Source organism: Chiloscyllium plagiosum, chromosome 24, assembly GCF_004010195.1.
Source record: "Chiloscyllium plagiosum isolate BGI_BamShark_2017 chromosome 24, ASM401019v2, whole genome shotgun sequence".
NCBI lineage: Eukaryota > Metazoa > Chordata > Chondrichthyes > Orectolobiformes > Hemiscylliidae > Chiloscyllium > Chiloscyllium plagiosum.
The window spans coordinates 25,563,535-25,585,490 of NC_057733.1; the positions used below are offsets into that span (position 1 = coordinate 25,563,535).

Below are 21,956 nucleotides of genomic sequence, written 5' to 3' on the forward strand. Positions count from 1 at the left end.
CCGCCTTCTTGACCTACAATCTTCTTCCTGACCTCTCCGCCCCCACCCCCTCTCCGGCCTATCACCCTCACCTTAACCTCCTTCCACCTATCGCATTCCCAATGCCCCTCCCCCAAGTCCCTCCTCCCTACCTTTTTTTATCTTGGCCTGCTTGGCGCACACCCTCATTCCTGAAGAAAGGCTTATGCCCAAAACATCGATTCTCCTCCATGGATGCTGCCTGACCTGCTGCACTTTTCCAGCAACACATTTTTCAGCTATACATTCTGTGTCTTATGATCCTGCTCCACAACCACTGATGAGGAAGCAGTGCTTAGAAAGCTAGTGCTTCCAAATAAACTTATTCGACTATAGCCTGGTGTTGTGTGATTTTTAACTTTGTCCATCCCAGTCCAACACAGGCTCCTCCAAATCCTGAAAACGAATGGCATAGTTCAGAGCCAGCACGTGGGGGGTGAGGGGTCAGTCATAATGATGTGTTGTGGAAATCCAATAATTCCAGTCCCACTTTATCCATTTACATCAGAATAGAATCATAGTATGATTACAACACTGAAGGAGGCCATTCAACCTGTCATGTCAGTTCTCTGCAAGAGCAACTCAATTATTCCCACTCTGCTTCTTCAATGAATCCAGGTTTCTGGCTTCAGTGTACCTCCCTGATGTCCTGCAGCTACTTATTGCCATCTGTAAATGCAAATTTTCCTGTTATTAATCATAAGCATTGCTGAAAAGACAATGATTTTGTGTCCTCTTGTTGTATTGCCTTGTTTGGATCAAAGGTTATCATTCACACATGTTTGGGTCTCTGTGTTTACAGAGGTTTACTGACATTTTTATGTTGCTCTTCAAGCTCATTGTTACCTTTTTTTGTTTTAGGCTCCCTTTTAATTATTGAATATTTTTGTACCAAATTTTTAGTTTGGGCATTTTGTGATTTAAAAACCCATCTGTTCAAACATACTGAGTTTTTTTTGATAGATCCACCGCAGGATTTGAGTTATCTGTTTACATCTACCACAACTGAAAATGTTTTGCTGGAAAAGCGCAGCAGGTCAGGCAGCATCCAGGGAACAGGAGAATCGACGTTTCGGGCATAAGCCCTTCTTCAGGAAGAAGGGCTTATGCCCGAAACGTCGATTCTCCTGTTCCCTGGATGCTGCCTGACCTGCTGCGCTTTTCCAGCAACACATTTTCAGCTCTGATCTCCAGCATCTGCAGACCTCACTTTCTCCTACATCTACCACAATTTAATTTCACAGTGATTCTTGGGATAATTGGACTGACATATGAAGAGTTTGGATTGTTTAGGGCTATATTCACCGAAGTTTAGAAGAATGGCAAGGATCCACGAAAACCTATAAATCACTTGCAGCGTTAGATAATGTGAACACAGAAAGGGAATTCTTGATGATCAGGGAATCCAGAACCAGTGGTCACAGTATAAGGGGTTGGCCATTTAGGACTGAAATGAGGAGAGGTTTCTTTACCCAAAGAATAGTAAGCCTTTGAAATTCTTGGCACAGAAAGCAGTTGATTCTGAAACATTGAATGCTTCTAAGAAGAAATGAGGTATAGTTCTTAGGGCTACAAAATATCCAAAGGGTATGGGAGAAATTGGGACAAGGATATTGAGTTGGAAGATCAGCCATGATGATGATAAATGATGGTCAGACTCCTCCTCTTCTTTTCTATCTTCTATAATTTCATGTAATGCTTCCTGTTTGACATTTCTACAATGCAAATTTCAAAGTATCACTCAGGATATTTTAGTTCAGTAATGGGATCTCGAGGTTTTCATGAACCCTCCTCCCTTTACAACAGTAATGCAAATACAGCAATGATTAAATTGAGTTTTGCTTTTTTTTCAAAAAAATGTAGTCATAGCAAGATTCAGTGGTTAAAATGGCACAGATACTGAAGAATATAAATTCCAATGATACAATTCAAATATGAAAACTTAATTGGCAATGAAAGACCAATGGATGTGCATATGAGTGGACTGGCTATCTCCTGAGGGTAAGACATTTAAAAGTGACTTGTATTTGAATTTCTGTGCAAGAACGACCCTTCATTCATGACTCAAACCTTTGGTTTAGTATGTTTCCCACCTTTGAGCCAAAGTGCATTTTAAAAAAAAACATTTTGTTGCTTGGAGACCTGAATTCCAGATCTGAATTCTGGGTTTGACATTGAGCTGAAAGTCCAATAGTGTGATTAGCCCTGTCCTTATTGTATTCTTATTTTGCAGGAGCCCATAAATTGTTCCTTTCATTTAGGATCAGCTACGTTATCCACAGTTGTGAATGGCCATTCCTTTTTACCACCCGTCAGATTGCCATCCAGCCCTGCAGGGTCTTCCATACTCTGTACCTTTCTGTCCAACGGAAGAGCAGAAAGAAATAGAAATCATGCTGAGGCCCCCACGTTTGGGTGTACTGGATTACAAATTTGATAGTTTCATTTTCTTAGGTGTGGAGATGATTTAGAGATTACTCATACTGTGTTTCTATTGGAGGTACTCCCATTTCTTTGCCGATAGCAGCATGGGTTCCTCATTGCCAGAACTGCATTCTCCCATTGCTGGTGATTTGCTCCCTGTTCAGTCAAGGGTAGGGGGAACAACATTGTTCTGGTGCAGCCAGCCTGACCACCTTACAGTAAGCTGACTATCTAAATAACGTTGGAATTTAAAAGATGGAAAATGAAATATGAGGGTAATGAGAGGGGTTCCAAGCATCCTTATGAAAAGTACAGGACAAAAGATGCAGAGGAATAATTGAATGCAGATGACAAGGACTTCAATTCCTGGAGTCACTGGCAACAGTGACACTGGAAGTTTAATGACCTCGTATGGGTGGGCAAGGTCAGTGAGTGCATCGTCATGATATGTCTAGTCGACACCATCTCACACTGTTTAGTTCACAACCCATTCATCTCTCACCCAGAACCAGGTCCATGGATACCTGGGTCTCTCGCCAAACAACATCCAAGTACTCTTCCTGAGTTTCACATTATTGGCAATGTTCCCCTTCCCAATTATCCTCACCCTTGTCCTGGTATCTGGTGTTAAATGAGTTTTCACTGGTGTCACCTTTAAACCCTCTGCTTCCAGCCAAAACCTGCTGTCTGCTCAATCACCTTAGCTCAGTGAGAAAGTGAATGCAATAGCAGAATTGTAATAAACAGCACTGTCACTTGATCCAAGTCAATCATCACTCACTGGCCACTGGTGATGTATAGACCTTGCAGAGAAGTATAGAATTCTGATCAGAGCTGGATGAGGCAAACAGTATGAGCCCACAGACCATTAGGAAAGGCTGGTTTGCTCACAAGGTTGAGATTACTAATGGGGTCTGCTTAAGAAGAGCAGTTGAGGACCTCACTGGTGTGGAATATAGCAGAGGACATGGCATAGGTTTGGCTTTCTTTTCAGCATCTGACCAATCTTACTTTCGTCGGCTCAGTAGCAATATACAGCCCTTTGAAAATGCAGCAACACTCTCAGGCGAACCCAGAGGTCCAACAGAACACTTCCAACAATGTTGCAGTTGTAGGTGCAAGCAATGTGTGCCCATCTGCTCTATTAAGAAGGAAATCTTGTTCAAAGAAATCCATAAGAGCAGCAGCGACCTGCCATAAAAACCTTGGCCCCTTTGTGATCAGACACATTGAGAGAGTTAGTCTTCAGCCTGCAGACTGTGTTGGACATTTCCTCTCTCTCCAGCTGAAACTTGGTGTCAAATCCCCTTGCCATTTGTAAGGTTATGTAGCTGTGGAGAAGGGATTTGGTGCTGTTACTCCTGGTTCTGCAGCACTTGGTGGTGTGGCCTCTGCTTTCGTCCCTCAGCAGAGGTGTAAGGTGCTGCTGCAGAATCTGCCATCCTCCCTCCTGTGCTAAAGGTTGGCAACTCAAAGCAAATTAAATCCTTAACAGATTGACAATATAATGCAAGATTTTACTGCATTAGAATTCATCTTCCTCTCTCCTTCCTGTTTCTCATCTGCCACCTCTCCAGTCATTGCTGGACATTGGTCACAGCCTCTGTAATTGGCTCTTAAGTCTCTGTAACAGGCACCTGGGTTTCTGTAATGGGCTGTGGGCTCTCAGTTAGGGGCTTCCACCACCACCACTCCTGTGACCACCATGTCCGAGTCCAAGCCAGAGCCATGGGGCCTGGGTTCCGTCCCTCCTGCTCTCCATCCAGAGTAACTCTAGATACTGCCAGTCATCAGCTGTCTGGGTTCACCACCATCCCCCTCACCAATGCTCCTTCAGGTGTCTGAGCCTAACCGTGAAGCTGAAGCCTTGGCTGGACTGTGAGTCCAGGCCAAAGGAGTCAGTCTGGAGCCTGCTGTTGCTTGCTGGGTGACCCTGAATAGGAGTGGAGCCATGTCCCTGACAGGAGTGAACAGGCTCTGCACTTAGCCCTGCTACTCTGCTGCCATCTTGAACATCAAGAATAGGTGAATTGGCATCTTATTAGCTTCAATCAATGATACCATAGTTATGGAGCCAGGATGTAGGTAAGGCTGAGCTGGTTCGAATTTTCCTTCAATTCCAGAGAAAGGTTCCAGCTTCCATGCAGGGCCTCTCTTCAAACAAGTTGCTCACTCATATTCCATGGTACAATATATAATCGATGAAACCTCCAGCACAATATTCTCTAAAAGACAAAGCAACCAGCTTTGAATAAATAATGCAATTCAGATTGTTAGTGCAAACAATACTGGGGAAGAGAGGAAGACAGAAATATAGATAGCTATTGTATAATGCAATGCATTCTTGTGCAACCCCACATTATATTAAAATTGCAATTTAGAAATAGCGCTTAGTGTTGGCGATGTATTCGTGTTACAGCCAACACTCTTTAAAAGTTCACGCTTTAGAAACGGTGTCCCCAATTCATGAATCGCATTACAGTAAATTTGCATTAGCAAAACATGCATTATAGCAAAATCTCCTGTAGGAGGAATAGAAACACAGCACATGGTTAATTTTATTTTATTATTTGATAACTATATTATAAATAGTTGTACTCCTGAGCCTGTCACAAACTTTATTGTTGGAAGGTGGTTTTAAAGATATTCCCCTTTATCATTTTCATTGTTCAATTGTTTGAGCATTTCCACCCTTGTAATATGATTGCATTATATTATCTCCAGTACTGCAGAAGAACAAAGTGCATTATTTCTCCATGCAATGTCAATTATTCCCATCAAGGAGGGTGGTTGACAGGATGAATAGATGTTACTGCGAAATAGTGTGTGACTCTGACCTTGGCCCTCTGACAATAAGCTGTAGAACGCCTCTATTTCCTGTCCCAAGGTAACAAGTGGGACAGACAGAACTTGGAGGGTGTAGATTCTTACTGGGAAGACACTCTTAAAATGTTTTTTTTTTAAATAAATTGCTAATGTGATTATGTGCAGATGCATTAGAAGTTAGAATGGAATTGTGGAATTTTCAAGCACCATGACAAATGGTTTAATAATTTAATTTTTTTAATCTTGCATTTCAGCATGTGTTGTCTTAAAGCATGTTAACAGTGTCCTCTATTTTCTTTATAATATACAGTTACAAGAATACATTATTCTGCTTCATTACTAGCAACAATGTTTATACTTTACATTCTACCATATGATTTGTAAGGTAGTTTTTCATCGTCCATAAGGCACCAATAAGGTTTTCTGTCTGTCAGAGAATCAAGCAACACTTGTACCACATAAATGCCACGTTATAATAATCTCCAATAAGAGATGGTCTAATCATCACTGCTTAACATTCAATTATGTTATCATCACTGAAATCCCTGCTACCAACATTTTTGGGATTGCCATTGACCAGAAACTCAGCTGGACTAGACACAAACAAACATAACTGCTACAAAAGCACATCAGAAGCTACAAATACTGGGAGGATAACTCCTCTCCTGATTCCCCAATGCCTATCCACCATCTACAAGGTACTGATCAACAGTGTAACGGAATGCTCACCGTTTGCCTGGATGATGGAAGCTTCAACAACACAAGACTGTTGACACCATCCAAGACAAAGCAGCCACTTGATTGGCATTATATCCATTTCCTCCAAGATCGATATTGTACATCAATGTACAACAATGTGTACTTTCTACAAGAAGCACTGCAGCAATTGACCAAAGATTTTTAGATAGCACCTTCTAAACCCACAAAGACTTCCATCAAGAAGGACATAGAAAGCAGATATATGGGAGCACTGCCGCCTCTAAGCCACGCACCACATGCCCCATCCTGCCTTAGAAATATGTCAGTGTTCCTTTAATAGCATTGGGTCAAAATCCTGGAATTCCCTTCTCAAGAGCATTGTGAGTCAACCTACAGCACATGGAATGCAACCATTCAAGAGGGCATCTCAGACCATAACTTTGCTATTTATTTTAGGTAAGAACATAGAACATTACAGCGCAGTACAGGCCCTTTGGCCCTCGGTGTTGCGCCGACCTGTCATACCAATCTGAAGCCCATCTAACCTACATTATTCCATGTACGTCCATATGATTGTCCAATAATGACTTAAATGTACTTAAAATTGGCAAATCTACTACCATTGCAGGCAAAGCATTCCATACCCTTACGACTCTGAGTAAAGAAACTACGTCTGACATCTGTCCTATATCTATCGCCCCTCAATTTAAAGCTATGCCACCTCGTGCTCGCCGTCACCATACTTGGAAAAAGGCTCTCCCTGTCCACTCTCTCTAACTCTCTGATTATCTTATGTCTCTATTAAGTCACCTCTCAACCACCTTCTCTCTAATGAAAACGGCCTCAAGTCCCTCAGCCTTTCCTCATAAGACCTTCCCTCAATACCAGGCAACATCCTAGTAAATGTATAGTAGACATGCCAAGTTTTAAGCAAACAGAACTTATTTACAAAATTACAAGATGAAACACAAAGAACAGAAAATAGAATAATGGATAATTTATTAGATTAGATTCCCTACAGTGTGGAAACAGGCACTTCGGCCCAACATGTCCACAGCGACCCTCTGAATGCTAACCCACCCAGACCCATTTCCCTCTGACGAATGCACCGAACACCTTGGGCAATTCACCCGGCCTGCGGGAGGAAACCGGACCACCCAGAGGAAACCCACACAGACATGGGGAGAATGTGCAAACTTCACACAGACAGTAGCCCAAGGCTGCAATCGAACCTAGGTCCCTGGTGCTGTGAGGCAGCAGTGCTAGCCACTGAGCCACCATACCACCCAGTAGTCCCAATAAAAACATCCCTTCGCACAAAGAGTAAAAATGAAACCAGCCAGTACTTACAGGCTTGACGTTAGAGAGAGTGAGTAGCAGGCTGGACGTGCCCCAGCAGCCTTTCTTCACACACACTGCTACTCGACTGAATCAAAAACTCTAATCTAAATGAAGGCTAGCTACACAGCTAGCTGGGCACTCTCCTTTGATTATACCAGTTTTTTTTTTCAATACATGAAATCCTTAGACCAGAGGCATTATCTGTATCTTTGGGACAAACAAAAAGGGCCCCAATAAACTTTTCAAACCCAGCCTAGTTGGAGCTTGGCCAATTACGCCCTCTGGAAAAAAACTCAAGGGCACAATAAATTTATAATAGGACCAGCACTGTGACACCACCAACTTCTCGAGGACAACTAGGAATGGATAATATGTATGGGCCAGTCAGTAATGCTCATGTCCTACAAGTGATTTTTAAAAAATATGTGGCTGATCGGTAGAGGAGCAGCCATTGGGCAAGCCCTTCAGGAAGTACTGCAACTGAGAATGGGCCCATTCAGTCTCTGATCCATGCCAGCCAGCTGACATTCTTAAATGACCACGTCCCAACTCCACCCCACCTTATCTAATGTGTATGGACACCATTTCTAATTACCCTATTCCAATTGCAATACTGCAAGTGAATAAATCTGAGTTAAAATGCAAATGCAGAATATTTTATTGAAAAAAGCAAGACTGGAAAGATTGTGTGATGCAAGCTGTAATGCAATTATATTTCCTGAAGCATTTATTAATTGTTTTGAGTTTCTCCTGGTTTAAAACTTCACCAGAATTTCTGCCGGTCAGTTGGAGCTCAGGATCATGCTCTCACTCATTTTTGTTAATATAATTGTTATTCAGTTCTGAAACAATTTCATAGAAGTATATAAACTAAATTTTTCTTCCAAAGTAAATGCTTCATTGGTGTTCCAATTCATTCTATAATTTTTTTTAAGCTCCAGTCCACTTGGTAATTGAATCTGAGCACTTCAAATACTTTATTTTTAAAAATGATTATCAGTAGAATTATTATGCAGATGTATATTTAGGATGTACAGTTGCCTCCTTCTGGTAGGTTATTTTAAGCTTATGAATGTAGTCACGTGCTCAGTTTTTAAGCCACAAGCTGACAATGCTGCTTTAGTGTGTGGTACAAACATATGATCAGCACATGGTAATGTGGTAATATGGTGCATTCATGACTGCACAGATTGAAGAAATTGTGTCAGACAGACAGTTGCAGAAAGCCAACTCTTGATAAGATAAACAATATTGCTGTGGATACTACTGTAAATGCTGTTTGTTGTAGTGATGGACAGAGTCAGAATTTCAGGTAGGTTACTGAAATTTTTAGTTTAATATTTTAAGTAGCGCGAACTATGGCAATTGATCCATCTGAAGTTTGTATTTTTCTGGCTACGATTCCCTTTCCTGAGCAGACAGTGTCTGTCTTTCATTTGTGCTTCCTACTGGAATCATTGAGACTTGGAGCTTTCAAAAATGGTATGCCGTTTGTTGGAATAATGAAGCTTTTTCATCCATATCTTGTTTCTCGTATCAGCAAATTGTTTATAAGCTTTGTCAACAGCAACAAGTAAAATTTTCTAAATGAACCTCAATGTCTAAACTGCGACGATGTGTACTGGAGGCAGAGAGGAATGTGCTGCTTATAATTTTGCCACAGGCTTAGCACTGCAGTTTGTAAACTTCAAGAAATTTACTTGTTTCTATAAAAAGACAAAGGCATGAAGTGTCTCTTTCTGTATTGTCTGACTGGTGATAAGCTTACAAAAAGTTAGATAAATAGCTCTTAATATGAATGGAATGGTGTTCCAAATAAGGAAGGGAGTGAGACAATGCTGACAGCTGACAGTGACTGAAGCAGTGAATTTCTGACTATTCATCGCAAGTTTTTCCATAAAAGTAATATCGGTCATTTGTACTATTTATTTTTCCCTTTCTTCATTGAAGGTTTTCATATTAAAGTATGAACATTTTTGTTACTTTACTAATGGGTAATATATCACTGCAGTAGGAAAAGGCAGTCATATAATACTTAATTTCTTGAGTTTAACAGTGGGAGGGCAACTATTTGTCACATTAGGTATTCAGTTCAACTTAACTAAAGTTAAAAGTTGTTTTACAAATGCAATTACTTGACTGTGGAATAAAAATCCTGCTTATATGTGGTTGGAAATGATGTCTGGTCATGTGAAGTACTTTGCCAAGAAATTTGATAACCCTTTGGAATGAATGAGAGCATTTGTTTTACCATTTTATACAGAAATGTGTGTGCCAGTGATTTTCTGTTTATAAGGTCATAATGTGAACTTGGAGCTTCTAGACCAGCAGTAACTGCAGGAGGAAATGTTGATTAGGCTCTGTATTGATGAGAAAGCAGAGGCTGCCTTGCAGCAAAGTCTATGCTTCTAGGTATGATTGTGTCCATTAAATATTCGCAAACTGCTATTCCCTGTTTGCTGGTATTATGTTTTCGTTTTCTTCCCTTCCCCTGTCCATACCTAATGACCAACCAGTTCCTTCTGCCAAACTATCATTATGAATGTTGAATTTATTACCATTTTCAAGTCATATTGTGCAGTTTAGGTGATAGAAAGGGATGTGGTCTTGTGACAGGAAGGAAGTCTTTTTTTCTGGAAATGACTACACTATTGAGGTTCACAATATCATTACAATGTTCTGACTGTTGATGTAATTCAATAGGGAAGAGTGGTTGCTATCAATTCAGTCTAGCGTAGATGGCACCAGTGGTCACACCTATGGAATGTCTTGTGTGAAAAGAGTACAGAAAATGAAATGCAAATGCTATACACTTATTAATGGATATAGAAAATGATGTAATTTCTAGTGATTGACTTCATTGCAGAATTATAGTAATGTAAAGCACTCCAGCTTTTTTTTCCATTTAATGATATTACATAAACTTCTGAATTAAATTAGTTGCTGCTGCACTCTTCTGCATCACCATTATTCTCTTGTCTATCTTTTATTTAAGGTCCCAAATAGCTCTCCTTATAATCCAAGGAAATAACTTTGAATTTAAAATGTTTTTTAAAATTCACTCACAAGATGTGGGCATCGCTGGCTGGGCTAGCATTTATTTCCCCATTTGTCTCAACCGTACTTGCTGTAGGTCTGGACTCGCATGTAGGCTGGAGCAGTTAAGGTTGGGAATTTCCTTCCCTAAATGACATTAATGAACCAAAAAGGGCAACATATTATTCATCATTGATTGAAAATATCTATGTATTTGTATATGTTTTAAAACTACACTGGAGCAGGTGGGATTTGAACCCGGACCTTTTGGTTCAGAAGTAGGGAAACTACCACAGTACAATCACAGGAGCCAAAGAGGTTATGACACTAATTTCTGGCATCTATATGCTATCGATGAACTGTTCAATCAAAATAGGGAATATTGGCATTTCAAAACTAGAAAAATTTGAGGTTGAGTGCAAATGTTAATACTGGGAAAGGTAATGGTTATTTGATACTTAACTTCAATTTCCAAGAATGAACAACAAAGTTGTTACCTCCAAGGGCTAACTGCCAAGTGGAAATCGTTAAAACATGCTTTGCTTCATGCATGCTGTTTCAATTGCCATCAAATTGTATGTATAGATCCTGAAACTGCGCTGACAAGACATTGACTTAAGTATTTGTTCAGGCTTGTCATCTATAGTCAACCTAATAAAGGAATCCAATGTCATTACAGCAACAACATCATATTCCTAAACCAGTAAAAATTCAGTGATGTACTGATGAAGTAGTGACATGTAATGAACTGCTTTATACCTATTTTCCCAAACTATTTTCAAAAGCTTTATGGATATTGAAAATGCTTATTCTTTAAGCAACTATAGATGAATATACCTCCAACTTGTAGATCCATAGAATCCTAGAATTTTGCAGTGTAGAAGGGAGCCACTTCATCTAACTCCTGAAAAAGCTACCTAGCTGGTCTCGTTCTATGTTTACAGTGCTAAGTGTTTAAAATCTTATAAGAAATTGTGTAAGCTTGGGCATTGTCACATTAGATTAAGAATTACAGTGGCAGAAGTTGGCAACTGCAATTCCTTGCACATTAAATTATTTCAATGCATTGCAAAATAATGCATTTGTTTATCAGAGCAAACTCAATGACAAGTAATATGAAAATAATCAAACAAATCATAGCTAACTTGGGTGTTGCAAAGAAAGATTTTGTCTGATTTAACATCCTTTTAATATTGCTGAGAGACAGGCATTCCAAGTTGACAATGATAAACTATGAGGGGGTGTACAAAGATTTCCAAAAGCCTTTGATAAAATGCCTTACAAAAGGCTGCTGTTGAAATTGGATGCAGTGGGAATTCAAGGTAAATAATGACTGTACATAAGGGGAGAAATGTCAGTGAGGCAAAGTATCAAGTATAATGCCCCAGGGATTGGTGTTGAGCCCTTCCAAATTGTGTGGAGAATATGTGAAAATCAAAAAAAGGAAGAAATCTAAGACATTAATTAAAATAAAATGAGTTCATTATAAAGTGTATATCTTAAGAACACAAATGTATGCTTGAGTTTAACATGTCACAATACTTGTTAAATACCTGCTGAAAATGAAATGTTCTGTTTTCAGGCCTGTGTGTGTACAATCAAGTTGGCCTCTTTTGAGTCAATAAAATACTGTGATATGATCGTATCACATTTATAAGTTAAATTTTAATGGTTTTAAGGATTCTCTGTATTTGCAAAAGGCTCAAAGTATTATTATTTGATGTATGTTTGTTTTCCAGTAACTTCACCAGGCCCCAACTCTGCAGTTCCCTGTTTGAATTTCAGTCTGTTACTTCTGGATCCCTATAGACAGTCAGTCACTTGCTTAAATAATCAGGAAAGTAGTGAGGCAATCCAAAAAAACAAGGTCCAACCATAACTTTCTATGGAAAATCAAACTTGGAAGCAGAACTGGCATTTATGAACCCCACAGTCAGAGCACCTCTCTGAAAAATAAGAGGTGCAGTTCGAGGAACAAGAAAGTATGTACCAAAGTATAAATGAATTATTTATTTGTGATTTTATGTCATTGCTTATTTTTACAGCATTTCAAAAATTAATTATTTTTAAAAATTGGCACTTTATCATTTTAATAACTCTAGCTAAAAAAAGTTTGATATTTCTCCACAGTTCCTGTCAGTGTGGTCATTATAGATTCATAGATATGATCTGAAACTGCTGCACTCATCCAGAATGCATAGTATCAGGCGTCATTTCTGTGACCTGAAGACTTTGACAAAGAGCACTTCATAATTTTTTTTTCTATAAAACTAAAGATCACCCCAGCAACAAAGGCATGTAGGGAATTTTATTATAACACAGTTTTGGATGTGTTCTTTAGGCTGGCATTGACTGTTACTCTTTTTAACCACATAAGCACTATATTGTAGGAGTGTTTATATTAACATGATTGTTACTGAAAATATCTGTTAGTAATTGATTTATTAGATGCTGACTCTTCTGTGAGGAGTGTTCTTTGTACTATATTGGTTCTGTTTTATTGTATTCTATTAAGGATTACACTGAAAAGCCTGTTGCTCTTGTATATTTTTCACACGACCCTTGCCTTGTAGCCAAATGAGTTGTTCATTTGTTTTGATAAGTGACTTCTTCCTGTGACTATATTCTGGTGTAACAATCCCAAAATTTTCATGTCTGAATTTTTGAGCTAGGGGAAAACATTAAACTAGTAGTGAACTCCCAGACAGCAGCAGTCAGAGTGTTCAAATTTTCATATGTTTTGAATTAATATCGATTAGTATAATTAGTGAACAGATATCCATTTTTGTGCCAAAAGTGTCAGTTCTCTGGTTCTTTTAAAATATTTATTTCCTAGTGCAATTAATTGACCAACGTGATGAATTCATCTTTTTTTTTTCCTGTACACTGCATGACTTGATTTGAAGTAAATTCTGTACATGAGATTTTTTGTGATTGTCACAAAAGCACTGACAGGCCACACACCGTTTGCATAGTTTCCTGCAGCAAAGCTTTCCTCCTTAAGAGATCTGTTCACAACTTGTTTTATTGGCGCAAAGTACGTGCTTTCTCTAAGTAGACATGTAATGCTGCTCCTTCAGTAAATTCTGCCTGGAGGTTCCACCCAAGTTGGTGCAAGTTGCAGGTGAACTGATTATTACTGATCCAGCAATTTCTTTGTTGCAATATTTAACCAAATACATGTCTAAGCAAGGGCAATAATATATACGTTTTTTGAATTCTTTTCAAATGTTGAGTGATGCTGTTAGAGGCCATGACTTATGAAATACAATCGGGTGACACAAGAGTAATACTGAGTGTTGATTGTTTCTTGAATGTGTTGAATAAGAAAATTAGAACAGACATGACCTAAAATAAAGAGAAGTTGCAAGTTCTAACTTTAAGTGCAAATCTTTCAGCAGAACTGAAGACTGCTACAGTCATTACTGAGAATTACTCTTACATGAAAATGACAACTGGAAACAGGCAATTTAAATACTTACTGTTTGACCTTGGCAGCAGTCATAGTGTGATATGAACCTACCTGGTCAATACCATTTCCTTCAACCATCAACCTATGTTTATTTTTTCCATCCTTAAATGTTGACAAGGTTATAAATTTTCAAAGCTGTTGCCTGGACATATTGAACCAAGTCCATACTGGTTTCAATGTGCATGTCTTTCAAGTAGACATATTCGATGTTGCTAAGTTTTCACACAGCTTTGGCAAACCTTTTAGATGTCAAGGGTAAAATCTACGACCAATTGAATATTTCCTTATTATAAAACCACCTGGTTTCCAGTTTCTTCATTATTTCATCTAATAATTACTGAACCACTGTTTCAAAGCTTGGTTAATGTGTTATATTTGTGATTGTAGGAAATCAACAAAAAATGCTTTAATATAATGTTATTGTACATTCATTTCAGCATAATTGGTAATAGTTGTTATATGTGGTAAATGCTACCAGAAGTCCTTTATGGATATTTTTAAACAACCTGTTCAGTCATGGTATGATATGCCTGCAGAATTGGTAGGACTTGAACTTGGGTCCTCAGTTTCAGAGGCAAGAGCCCTAAATCCAAGAATTTGAGTACTAGTTCAACTGCATGAGAGCAGCATGCTTTGAATACGCAAACCTTCCGAATGAACATTTGATGACTAACATTGCACTGAAAGCTCTCACTTGTTATTCAAACAGTTCAGATGTGCAATGATGCATTTCTGGTGCAGATGAGATTGAACCTTGGCCCTCTGGTCCAGACGTAGGGAGGCTACTGCTGCATCACAAGTGCCTCTTTTTCTTCATAAAAGGAGATGAGTGAAGCAGATGGGTAATTATGATAATTACCACAGGTTATATTGTCACCATTAGGCTGGCTTATTCATAAAGATTTTAGTCAATTCAAATTTCACCCTCTGCCATTTTGAGATTCAGACACCTGTCCCCAGAACGTTACCCTGGAGTTCTTGATTGAATCCTCCTTTCCAGATATTTTCTAACCAACCTATTCAAAGTTGTTGGTATTATACACTTCACCTGTCCAGAAGTAGGGCACCAAAGAGCCTTGAGAGTAGGGATTTGAAGGGAAAGATATGGGCATGAGAAGGAGTGAGGAGAGAGAGGTGAAGGGCTAGAGATTAACCACTTGTAAGTCTTAACGGGGAGAGACATGTCTTAACATGAACATGTTGCTTTTTGCATAATAACAATAGATTTGAGTTACATTGGCAGACTAGGCATTATTACAAAGACCATCAGCAGCCAGAATAGCATGTCTGACACCATCAGGATTAAGAGCTGGACTCTTTTTAGTTTCCTCCTAGGGATTATATGATCATATGGAACCATAATGCATTCTCCAACATTAACCCAATAAGAACTATTACCTTATTATGGCTCTAAGTGTTGCAATTCTTTATTGTTTTTGAGACTTAAGATGGTGTGCATTGTTTTCTGAAAACCATGTTTATTCAATAATGCTTAACAAATCGTATTATTGATGTTAACCATTTAAAGAAAACACTAATGTTTCAGAAAAACAAAATCTGATTGGAAACAGATGTGTTAGATTGGAATTTGGGTGATCAATTGTAGCTATTGCTTTTCTCTAATGACTGAGGCCCAAACAATCTCAGTTTAATGGTTACAAATGTTAGTGACAAAGTTGACAATTAAGTCATAATTAATACTAAATTTCTAATTTTGTTCACAGTCACAAGCAAAGCTGATATTAGAAATGATACAAAGAACAGAGTTCATCAATATGTTTTATTCACCTATGCTGCAACTAAGCTTATCACACAATAACTGCTCCGTTATACGCTTGGAGAGACTTAATTTAAATAATCAAATACAAAGTCAACTCTGGGGAAAATAATTTTGCAAAATTACACTTTGACCCTAATTTCTCAAAACTGATATCAGAAGAAAACCGTTTGCATGTTGCTAAACTCCCACATGCAACAATAGTCACCTCTTCCAAGAACTTTGGAATGTTTGCAGTGAAATTACACCCACTGCACAACAATTTATTTCAAAGGTCAATGATGTTCTGCAGGAAAAAACTTTATGATCACTTAGCTAATTATGAGCTTATCTGGCTTGTATGTTTGTCTCTTCATTCTTGCTAATTTATGGAATCCAAATATCCTGTCCATTTAAATTTTCAATTTAATTACTTCAGTCAAGTCTCAAGTACTTCACTGTGAAAGTAGGATTATTCATCCAGCCTATTCTGATTGTAAAGGATTTCTCTATGTGGTGTTAATCTTGTTGCGCCCTCCCTCTCCCCCGGCAAATGTTTTCCAGAGCTTTGCGTCTCAATGAGAGGGAACCAGAGAAAGACACAAGGTGGTCTTCCAGAAGGACTTTCACCATGTTCTTGTAGATGGATCACAGATGGTGCTCTTTCTTTTAGATTCTTAATTTGCTTCCAGCATTGCTTTGAGGTGCTGGTTAAGTAACATATTGTTTTTTAAAATGTCGTCTTTGCTTTCAAATCCCTCCCCTGTCCATGCCCTTCCTATTTTTTGTAATCTCCTGTGACCCCACAGTCCTCAGAGTTCAGCACTCCTTAAATCATAGCCTCCTAAACATCACTTCTTTTATAACTATACTACTGCCTGCTGCACCTTCCATTATCTAGGCCGCAGGCACTGGAATGCTATACCTCACCCCTTCACTTGATTTCTTGAAACCTGCCTCCTTGATCAAATTTTTGGTCACTTGACCTAAACGCCCCCATCTGACTGAGTGTCAAACTTTGTTTGATAATGTTCCTGGGAATCTGTTTGGCCTACTTTATTACATTAAAGTTGCTGCATAAATACAGTTGATGTTGCCATCCTTTGAAAAGTTGTACTCTAAAATGCTTGGGTCTCTTCTGTTCTCAACTTGATTCAAAAGCCAGTATTTCTTACTGATTAGTCCTGCACAGTTGAATTCCATACCATTTATCTATACATTTAATATCATCTGCCAATACACTTAAATCAAGCTGTAATATTTTGTATTACAGATTATGACACTAGTTCATATCTTGTGACATCCACGGACTTCCAAAGTTTTTCCTATATTTAATTAAAAGGAAAACTTTATTTGAAACTTGTGGAATGGAGGGGGTGGGGGTGAGTGTGAATTGAGGGAGGTACATGGACATTTAGAGAAGTACATGTGGAATTTTCATGTGGATGATGTGGACTATGTTGAGATGTGTGGCAGAAATAGGCGCTACAGAAATGCAGCCAAACCTATCTTAGAGCAACTTGTGCTATCTTTCATGCTTTTCAGAAATGGCAAAATGAGTTTCTTGCTAGACAGTGGGGGGTTGCCAATAGATGGTCATTACTGCTTAGTAAAAGTCTTGTTTACAGCCTAACTCATTACAGAAATATTCAGCCTCTCATTTTTCCAAAATTGCCAAAGAAGCTGAATGCCAGAAAAACTCTAAGGAAACCAGAGTAGGCATCTGCTGATTCAGCTCACTGCTTGTTTTGAGCCATTTCAATATGGGACAGCAGGCGCCAACATTTCAGCCCATTCTCCATGGACACAGGCCACACACACCTCTCATCCATGGACGTTGGTATCTGACTTATGCCAGCCTCTAACAACCTTCCTGGCACATATCTAGTCCACAGTTCTGCACATTGAGCTGCACCAGCAACTATCATTGTAATTCTGCAGCAGGGACAATGCACTCCAGGACAAGCAGCCAGCTCATGGACTGATTAGGCTGTATCTCCAGGCTCTTTGCTTGCTCTCATGGCACTCACTCAGTCTGAGCTAACCTGGATTTTCACAACTTCCCTGCCTTGCATTGCCTTGCCATTTGTACTTTGCCCCTTCAGCCGGAGATACCAGGTTCATATTACTGCTATCTTGCCATGCCATTCAGTGCAGACATATGCCAGAACCACAGTTGTCAGCAGGTGTCAGTGAAATCAAGGAGAATAGTTTTTGCTCAGGGGTTCCTGGCACAGTCAGTCAAAGGCAGCCTTTGATGCTAATTAAGGCTATGGTTAGGGCATTCAGAGTCAGGATTATCCTCTCAGAAGGGATGAGGAGCTGAATGAAATATGGCAGTCCACCACCCACCTTGACTTTCTGCCCGACTGGGGTCTGTTTTCCTCTTGGAATAAGAGAGGCAGGTACGATGGGAGATGAAAATGGGTGACAGTGCTATTCCTGTTGGTGCAAATTGGGATGGTAGGGAGTGAGTCGGTTATGCAGTGAGGTGTAGGGTCAGCGATGTTGGGGCTTGGACGAATGAATGTGAATGGGCAAGAAGTTGCAGGCAATAGTGAGAGCGGTAGAGCATGAGCTTTGATGGGAGTTTGGTGCAGAAGCAGAGAGAGAGATATCAAAAGATGGCAGAATGGCACATGATAAGATAGGGCAGAAATTGGAAATGCGAGACATTATAGGGACATGTAGGTAATTAATGAGGTCGGTCTTCTAAAATATGGTGCAAGCCCTCGATTGGCCATACTGTAAGAAACCCTCTAAAAAGACTTGACACAAATTGGACTGAAGCAAAAAAAAACATAAAGTCCAGCCCAGAATGTTTCATTATTAATTTTTGACATGGTCTGCTTTGAGACCAAAAACAACATTTGCCTCCAAGTCTGCTTCTTATGACTGTCCTTGTTCAAATGCGATACGTATTTGAATTGGAGAATGTAAGTGCTTTGATCTATAACAGAGGCAGGTGATATAATTGAATGTGGATTTGTTTATACACATTTCTAGTACTTTCTGAGGGATTGAGAATTGTTTTTTATCTAAATGTTGTTAATTTAACAATTCCATTTTAAGTGATGACTATTCTTGCAAAATTTTGTCAATTGCAGCATGTAAAGGGTTTAAAACACATTTTATTGTTTATTAACGTTGGCCATGTACTAAAAATAAATGAAAAGGCTTGCAAGCATTTAACTATAATTATCTTGTACTGATGTATTTTGGCAATTCAGGACCTAGTATTAAACAAATAAGGCCTGTGGCTAGACAATGCCCGAGTCGAGGTTTGTAGCATGAATGTACATTAATTAAAAGAAAAGGATTTCACATTTAACAATGTGCTTTGTAGCTAAAAGGACCTCTGGGACTCGATTTACTGAACTCATACCAGCAAGTAATAGTTACAGCCAGATATGTTGGTTTATAATTTCACTGCCTTGCTGCACTCATGATGGTCAGAGGTGATGAGTACCTGTTAGTAGTTGGCCCACCATTCAAACACTTGCTAAGATTAATTTGCAGAGTTTAGGGTAAAAAAAAACTGTGGTATGTACCTAAATAGGACCACCCTTTCCAAGAGCAAACACCATTGTGGGTTAAATAGTTTTTTTTACACTATAGCCATCACTAACCATGTACTCATCCAGGAAGCTATGTATCTTCTTGCCAACACAATCAGAAGCCTTTGTACTGACAAGCCCACATTTTTTTTTTGTAACTGATAGTATCATTATTGTTTGTTCCTATTGCAACAATGAAAATGTTTGCCCATAGTAAGGAATATACGACAGTGACCATGTTGTACATTGATATGATTACATGATACTCTAATAAACTGACTAGTATAGATGGACTTCATCATAATAACTTTTGTAAGCATTCTGTGTCAACCATTTGGAATCCTAAATGTGGGAATAATTCCTCACATTCCCCTTTAATGTATATTATATGACTCAACCTCTTTTTCTGAGGCCATGAACTCACTACTCTCTGTGCAAAGAAATTTCCTCTGAATATCTAAATGTCATCACTCTATCTTTCAAAATGAAACTTGGTCTAATACTGACCATTGTAGAATACCAATACATATCTATAACCGAACAATGATGACAATAGCAACACATGTAGGTGGACCAAGGGACAGGTATAGAGAAAATAGATTTAGGAAGGAATTCCAGAGCTTATATCTGTGTCTTAGGCCAGCTGAAGACATGGTCACCAAAAGTAGAATGTGAAAATCAAGATGTTAATTTGAGTAGCACAGATGCCTGAGGTCTGTGGGCTGGAGGCCATCCCAAATTGATGCTTTGTTTTATGAAGTGTTTAATATAGGTCACCATGGCTCAGAACAGGGTGATGGGTACATCTGAAGCAATGTTTTGGATGACGCTAATTTACCAGCAGATTGAAGGTAGGAGCTTGGTCAACAGTACACTAGAATAATCCAATACAAAAGTAACAAATGCATGAATGAAGGTTTCAGCAGTTGTTGAACTGAGGCAATGCACTGGAAGTGGAAATATGCCATATTAGTGATGGCGTAGATATATAGTCAAATATGATGTCAAAATTGGAAACAGTCACTTTCAGCCTCAGCCAGTTGCAAGAAAGGAAGAGAGTAGGTGGCTTAAGAGCAGAATTTGTGGCGGTATCTAAACTTATGCCTGTATTTATTGGAAGAAATTGCCATTCATCCATTAATGAATATCAGACCAACAGCTTAACAAGCAAGAGACAGTGGAGGTGTCTTAAGGGTGTCAGGGTGTCAGTAAACAAGTGGAAACAGTCATTTGTTATCAGTTAATTTTAGCATCTAAAAGAGACCTGGAAGGCCAGGTATCTATTGTTTGGGACCATCAGGGGTAATTGCTGGGGAGCAGGAAAGAAAGCCACCAGAAACAGTTATTCATCTGTTTGGATTGATCAGATAGAACCAGGTGAGAATAATCACATCCATCTGGACAATAGTGGAAAGCTCGGGAAAGAGGCTGGTTATGGGTGCAGAGAAGTCGAAAAGGCAATGAGAGCTGATCAACTTTGTCACGTTCACATAGAATATCACATGACGTTTTTGAGAGCTGTCTCAGTATTGTGGCAGAGGTGGAAACCTGATTGGAGGAATTCAAATCTTAATGACAGTTGAGAAAGGACATGGATTTGGAAAGTGACATCACATTAGATGACTTCAGAGAGTAAAGAGTCATTAGAGATGGTATAGCAGCTTGCAAAAATGGAAGGTCCAGAGTTTACTTTTGAGAGAGGAATGTAGACAGAAGATTTGAACAAGGGAAAAGTCTTAATAATGTCAACTCCCGTGAAGCCAGGAATAGAAGTTGTGGTCAGTAGTTCAGTCAGAATAGGGTGGATAGTGTGAAGGATCAACCTTGTGGATAAGGTGAGTGGAGAGAGATTGATTTGATTTGATCTGATTTTGGGTTTATCATCATGTATATTTTTCAGTAAGGATGTAATAAAATAAATGAAAAGCTTTCATTTGTCACATCAAAATAGGGCCATTTTGAATAATTTAAGAATAAAGAGAAAAAGCAGGGGAAAAAGTATATAACTTGAAGAAAGTCCAACAGTCCTGAGCCAGCTCATCACCACCAACAATGTCTATGCCACCTCCCTCCTCCAACCTGACCCAACCAACATCGAAGTCACCAATCCTCCGGTACCATCTTTGCCATTGGGCCATAGACCTCTGCTACTATCTTGCCGCCACCTGTGCCAGACCAACCAATGTCAGAGTCTCATCTCTCACTGCTGGGCCCACCTCATCGATGTTGTCATGATGCCCTTCCACCAAGACTTTGCCACATCCAGCACTGAACCCAACCACTCAAGGTCCACACCTTGGGCCCAGCTTGAGGCCACTTGAGGTCCACTCCCTGGATCCAGCTCAGGACCACTCTAAGTCCATGCCCTGGGCCCGCTTGAGGTCTGTGGTAGGCCTGCCCAAGGTACACACCTGGGTCTGTTCTTGCAGCCGCCGATGTCATCCTAGCTCAGTACAAGGACAGTAACTAAAAAAAGTTAAGAGACAGGAGAAGAAAAGCAGTCAAAGATAAGCTCCGGCAAAGGATTTCTACTCTGCCATTGTCTTGGACTGGATTGGGAGGGAGAAGGAGAGAAACTAAAAAAGGTAGAAGTTCACGACTCGTACCAAAAACCTAGGGAAAGAGTTGGAAGTGGCAGAGGGAGTGGTCTTCGTGAGCCCAATCTCCCAATCTGATTTTTTTTTTTAAAAAACTACAGGCCACTATTGTTTGCTTTTACATCAAGAACTGCCAATATCCATTTTTAGTTCTGTGGCTTAGAATTTAGTCTGTTATACATTACTTTGTCAATTGCCTCTTGAAAACCAATATAGGCGACATCAAAAAA

The 21,956-nt window shown here is 39.3% G+C and overlaps 1 protein-coding gene across 3 annotated transcripts in view; it reads left to right on the forward strand.

The window, feature by feature from the left end:
* Nucleotides 1–21,956, forward strand: part of LOC122562098 (septin-9-like) — a 322,559-nt gene that overhangs the window by 80,224 nt on the left and 220,379 nt on the right. The window contains exon 1 of one of the 3 annotated variants that reach the window (XM_043714624.1): nt 8,540–8,620. The exons of the other annotated variants lie outside the window; for them this stretch is intronic. Within the exon in view, the coding sequence (XP_043570559.1) occupies nt 8,581–8,620 (40 nt within the window). The 5' untranslated portion in view covers nt 8,540–8,580. Of the gene's footprint in view, nt 1–8,539; nt 8,621–21,956 lie in introns of those variants that run through there. 3 annotated transcript variants of the gene reach the window in all.